At 32.8% G+C, this 6,046-nt stretch overlaps 1 protein-coding gene across 1 annotated transcript in view; it reads left to right on the top strand.

The window, feature by feature from the left end:
• Positions 1-768: 768 nt before the first annotated feature.
• The window catches only part of LOC120329256 (low-density lipoprotein receptor-related protein 2-like), a 59,964-nt gene continuing 54,686 nt past the window's right edge, over positions 769-6,046 (top strand). The window contains exons 1-7 of the mRNA XM_039395819.2: positions 769-890; positions 3,246-3,368; positions 3,743-3,859; positions 4,573-4,689; positions 4,996-5,106; positions 5,657-5,776; positions 5,902-6,018. Coding sequence (XP_039251753.2) covers positions 824-890; positions 3,246-3,368; positions 3,743-3,859; positions 4,573-4,689; positions 4,996-5,106; positions 5,657-5,776; positions 5,902-6,018 — 772 coding nt within the window. The 5' untranslated portion in view covers positions 769-823. The remainder of the gene's footprint in view (positions 891-3,245; positions 3,369-3,742; positions 3,860-4,572; positions 4,690-4,995; positions 5,107-5,656; positions 5,777-5,901; positions 6,019-6,046) is intronic.

Genomic DNA, 6,046 nt, shown 5'->3' with positions numbered 1-6,046 from the left:
CTTGATTCGTACAAGTCAATGCGAATGCTGTTTCGAATAAACACAGTAAAATGAAAGTAACCTTACTCGTTTTTTTACTACATATTTGGAGTGCTATCAGTTTTCTTTCGAAAAGTGTGTTATAAAGAAATTGTCGAGTTGTTTGTCTCAGTAGAGTATTCTACCGAAATAAATGAAGTAGGAGTTGATATTTTTAAACGGGATAAAATGATGAAATGTTTTTATTGTACATTTTGTAGCATTTAAAAGCTTTAAATGGCGCGGCATTTCAGATAATGTGCTAAATAAGTCGGTTCATGCCTTATCAAAATTCGATTGAAATTTCATCAATACCTATTATTAGATCATTTTTGAAAATTTTTTAGATATCTACGAGCAAATTTTATGTAAATGATATTATTGGAGAAGTTTTTTGCGCAACCTACTTAGTCAGAACTTGTGCTTATTCTGAATATTTAAAAAATTTTGTTTGTTTTACCCAAAAGTATGGCATGGTATTTTGAATAAAATGATCGAGTAGCAGTGGAAATTTCAAGTAACGACAAAATTATGATCCAAACAAATATCTTAGGAGGAGATTTAAAATATACCAATGTTTATATCATAATTATGATGTTATTGTGTGTGAAGCAAATCCAATATTCAGTATATTTGTGAACTTAGGAAGCCACAATGTATACTGATATTTCAACAAAAATCAAAAAACATTTCATATAACTCGTTCATTTTTTCAATCTTTTGATTTTTTGTTTTTGTTTCTCATTTTACAGTTTTTCTTAACAGCAACCAATTACAAATGTTATAGCAATCATTAGCAAACAAGATGTTTACGTCTTTTAAATTAATTTTATTATATTATTTTTGTTTACTCGTCATTGGACTGAGCAAAGGTGAGTGTTTATGTTTACAACATCAACAAATTTAGAAAATTCAACGTAAAATGTACTTTTTGAAAATCTTTATGTAGTGATCAAGTTGGGTAGGTATGATAAAGGCAGGATGCATACCGACCGAGAGACTTCTTCCCGTGCTGATTTGCTTAAATTAAGGTACACCGGTACCGTTGCCAAGTAACAATCAAGTCGCGGATTGGACAACTACCTTCGCAATAAGTTCGAGCTGTAACGCTTTGAAGCTGTCATAACAAGCTGTCAATGAATGCAATATTCGAGGCTATGATTACATTTTCATTTTTCACAATGGAGGGGTGGGATAGGTCATCACAATTGTTTAAAACTTTCGAGAGTTTTCTTGCTTGTATGCAAGTTACACGATTGTCATTCGTGGATTGGAAAAGTCACTTACGAGCAACATTACCAGTCTCTATACTATTACCATATATATAATCGAATATTTATTGTGATGGTGGTATCGACAGTTGTTTAACATTTACAAGTTAGTACAGGAATGAACCATGACTTTGCACTGTTTAAAAAAAGCGTTGTCGTAATTTATTCGTTTTTTGTTTGTTTTGTGACTATGTTTGAGATACTAAAAATGCCAAAAAGTCGCTAACTATCAATCGATAAACTTGGTCAACAGAAACAAAATACGACTAAAAACGTCAAATCGTCAAATTGACCAATATTATTCAAATTAAAAATACTAAAAGGCGGGGGTTAGAAAACTGCAAATATTTTCAGCCATTTAAAAAAATTATTTGAATTGTTTCGCAATACATTTTATTACCTACGTGACGAAGCTCCAATGAAAGTTTATAGCATAACACTGCATGTTCGGAATAGCTCTCGAAAGCACCGAAATCTGTCGAATTTTACATAACCGAACTAAGTAAACATTAGGAGACATATCATTTTTCGTCGTATTGCTTTAACAGCTCAAATATACATTGTAATATTATATTATAATCGGGTTTTATTGCAAGATAAAATCAATTATGATACGGGGCATGTAAATAGAGGGACATTGGAAGGCATCATCGACTGGTGCATTGGCGCAATGTGTTGTTTGCGTGTATATTTATTTTTATTGCAGTTCACTGGGAGAAATTAATTCCACGTCCTTCTGGTTATTGCGTTTCATTTAAAAGAATAATACCAATTCGCAATAAATTAAATAAAAATGTATAAAACATCTGATGCGAGATTAAAAAAATAACGATAAAATAAACTGGTAAATAAAAATACCAGAAAATAATACCAGCTCCATTACCGTAAGAAGGTGTCATGTTCAAATTTACCTCAACCGTGATTCGAACCAAACTTGTAGAAATTCAGAACCATTCGAAAATAAAAATTGAAGAATAACACATAGAAAAGTTAAAGTTGTGTGAATAATCCTTTGTTTTAGATTAAATGGATCACAAAAAAATTATTTTTATTATATTTTTTATTTCAAGTTCGATAAACAATTTTTCTCTCAATCGTAGTTATTCCAAATTGAATTTTAACCTTTTTTTTTATTTTACCCTTTATTTTATATTAAACCAAATTTAAAAGTCGGTTCTGGAGAAGATCATGTATATCATTGGGCCGAGCAAGAATATAATGGTTATAGCATTCAAAAATGAATAAATATCACGCCATTGTGCACTAATTTCATTTAAAAACATTGCGCTTTATTGTAGTCTTTGTATTAACGAATAAAATAAATAGTTTGAATTGATTGTAATTGAACTTAACCGGCAAAAACAATATTTTGGCAATTTTGTCTCCTTCAATCCATTTTCAATATACTCACAAATACACAGCTAACCATTTCAAAAATGTTACCTACAAATTCTAAAAAATGACCATATTTTACCCTAAAATTCCACTTAATTACACTTTATTTTGGTACACTGTATAGTTTTGTAGCGTAACTGTGAGCTCAAATAAACAGAACCGTTTGAAACGTCTCAAAATTTCAATTGCCATTGTGCTGAAGTGGTTTTGAGATAAGAAACAGACTATTTGCTGAAATATAATTGAAAATAGTTCATCTAAGAAAACGTTTTTGAACGTTATTTTGAATATTTTCCCTCAATATATTGTGTTCAAATTTCACACCGAATTTGTATTCTTGATCTTGTTGTTATGAAATAATCGCCTGGGCCAATTGCTTTTGAATTTTTCAGTGATTAAAAGTTGTATTTTTATTTATTTTTAATAAAAATAGTGGTTTTCAGCACATTTTAAATGAACATTCATTTATTATCTGAACGTCTATGCCTAAAATACTGTTGCGTGTTATCTTCGTGGTATTGTGAATTTTTAAGAAACAATATGTGTTTTATTTCCACATAGGATGTGATCCAGATGAGTTTCAATGCGTGGCGAGTGGAATTTGCATTCCCTCATCTTGGCAATGTGATGGAGTAACCGATTGTCAGGGCGAAGGAGTTCCAGGATCAGATGAAATCGGCTGTGGTAAGTAAAAAAAAAACGAACCTCCTGAAGTATGCGCACCAAGATGGCGCACAACCTGAACTCAGGTTGTGTACCAGGTTAAGGTTTAGGTTGTGCGACATCTTGGTGCGCATACTTCGGGAGTACCTAAAAAACTAGTCGTGATTTTTTGTTCGATAAACGACAGGCGTTGATGATGAGAAAAAGTACCATTACTTTCTAGACAGACAAAGGTCAACGCATAACTTTACTTCCCGTGGCCTAGTCATTGTTGTTTGAATGATTTTAAATTACGAAGCAAACCAAACAACTTCAAAATCCCATATACATGTCCTCGTTGTGTACTTCGTAGTAGTTGCCGCCATAATTTTCATGAAATTTCACTTCACTTGCAGAAACTGAGCCATGTGATGACGATGAATTTCAGTGCGATGATGGAAGTTGCATTCCTATAGAATTTAAATGTGACAGTCAGAATGATTGCACGAATGGTGAAGATGAACAGTCGTGTCGTAAGTATTTCTTTTTTACCGGGGTGCAGCTTGGAGACCAAGTCAATATAAACTAAATATAAACAAGAGAGAAATTCTCAAATATACGGACACGAAGGCCAAAATGAAGTAGTACGAGTATGCAATCTGTCACAGTAGATTCGCAATTTTGATGACGTCATCGCACACATAAACGAATCCCATAAAGTCCACCGATATTTTTAAAATAAATAAAAGTGATAGTCTTCTATTGAAAAAGAGAAACTTTAACCAATGAAAATTTCTAAACAATTGGTCATGTAGTAAATGAGAAAAGCCATTCTTTCATAACAATAAGAAGAAAAATACCAACATGAACATCAACAACAAATAATAACGAAACGATTATGTACATTTCGTGTCCAATAATATACATTATAAAAGCGAAGTAAGATTCACTGATACTCAAACAGAGTAAAAAGTTCTAAGTTTAGGAATTTATAGACTTTGTTCTATGGGTCACATTTCAAAACGTCATATGGAAGTCGAAATCGAGCTGACCTGGCGGTTGCTATCGCCAAAGTTAAGTTGGAATTCAAGTCGCAATTCAGATTTTAGTTCTACAGAGTCTTCGTCGGGTTGAAATTCTTTGCGACTACGTTAGTCTTGACTTGAATCAAAATTTCTTGATAGATGGATATGGATTGACCCAAGAAAATTACCTTTTAGTGATTATAAAAATGTATTATTTTCAGCTGGAAGAACTTGTTCACCTACGCAATACACATGCAGTAATAACTTCTGTATTCCGTCTAATTTTTCGTGTGATCATGTCCAAGACTGTCCAAACGGAGAAGACGAACAAGGATGCAGTAAGCAGTTTGTTAAATCTTTAAGACAAGCCAGCAATAGGAAATTAAACACACTTGAATTCACGGCAACGAATTCAAGCTTTTATTTTGTGGCATACTCGCCTACTTTAAACGAATCCTTCTAAACAAGTAAATATCGTTTAATTAGAGCAAGCTTGACACAGGAATGTAAAATTGCTAACATTATAAACGGGGTACTTTATAATATTCAAGTTCTTATATTTATATTAACGTGCGTCATAATAAAAATTGTAAATGTATATCCGACTCTGTCAATTTTTTTTTTCTGATCTGAACCGTATTTAGATTATCCAACTTGTGACGACAAAACCTGTGACAATGGGGCATGTTATACAACAGAACAAGATTGTAACGGCATTCCTGATTGCAGAGACGAAAGCGATGAATACAATTGCAGTATGTATAACGGCAAATATATTAAATAAACTATATATCAGTGATAGCATTCGAGGGTGTTTTTCGCAAACCCGTTCTTGGAATTTATGACAATCACGTTCTTGTTTTTGTTTACACGTTAGACCATCGCAAATGGGTCATTAGTTGAGCTTCCTTAAGCTTCCTTATTGGCATGCATGCATTTTAGAAAATGAGTGAACCCATTGTTAGTGACTCCGATACAGAAAAGAACCCGTTTTTGAAATTTTGAATCCCACCACTTCTATATATTTATAGATATTTTAATATCACAGACGATGAAATCTTCGTGATTTTTTGACATTTCTTTGTTCTTTAAGATTCCGTCGAAACAGTAGTTTTATATGTCGATTTTGGGATCAGTGGTTGTAGTTTTTTCAAACTATCTACCATTTTGACAATCAAATTATGACTTGCGACCTACTTTGATCAATCGTGTATAATAAAAATAAATACGCATTAATTTAATGGCTCTCAATTAGAACTTTCACGAAATGACTTCAAATATAGCTCTTAAACTTATGTGTTTCAGCGATACCTCTCTGTAGGAACGGAGATTTTCAATGTGCAAATGGACTGTGTATTCCAATTCAAACATATTGTGACCGAATAAACGACTGTGGTGACGGTAGCGACGAGCCAGATACCTGCGGTGAGTATATTTGTAAATAAGTCTAACTTGACATGAAAAAATCCGACCCAGAAATTTGATAATTTAGATAGTTCGTTCACGTAATGCGTCGTTAATTTTTTTTGAAATATATTCGTATTTGATAGATTATCCTCCATGCAGAGGAGATCAATTCGAATGTGATAATCACATATGTACAAACCAACTGTTTGTGTGCGATGGAACAGATAATTGCGGAGACGGTTCAGATGAGAAAGACTGCCGTAAGTAACGACATTTTTTGAGCGGTGA

The sequence above is a fragment of the Styela clava genome, chromosome 12 (genome assembly GCF_964204865.1).
Source record: "Styela clava chromosome 12, kaStyClav1.hap1.2, whole genome shotgun sequence".
Lineage (NCBI taxonomy): Eukaryota > Metazoa > Chordata > Ascidiacea > Stolidobranchia > Styelidae > Styela > Styela clava.
This window is presented reverse-complemented; position numbering and strand designations above follow the sequence as displayed.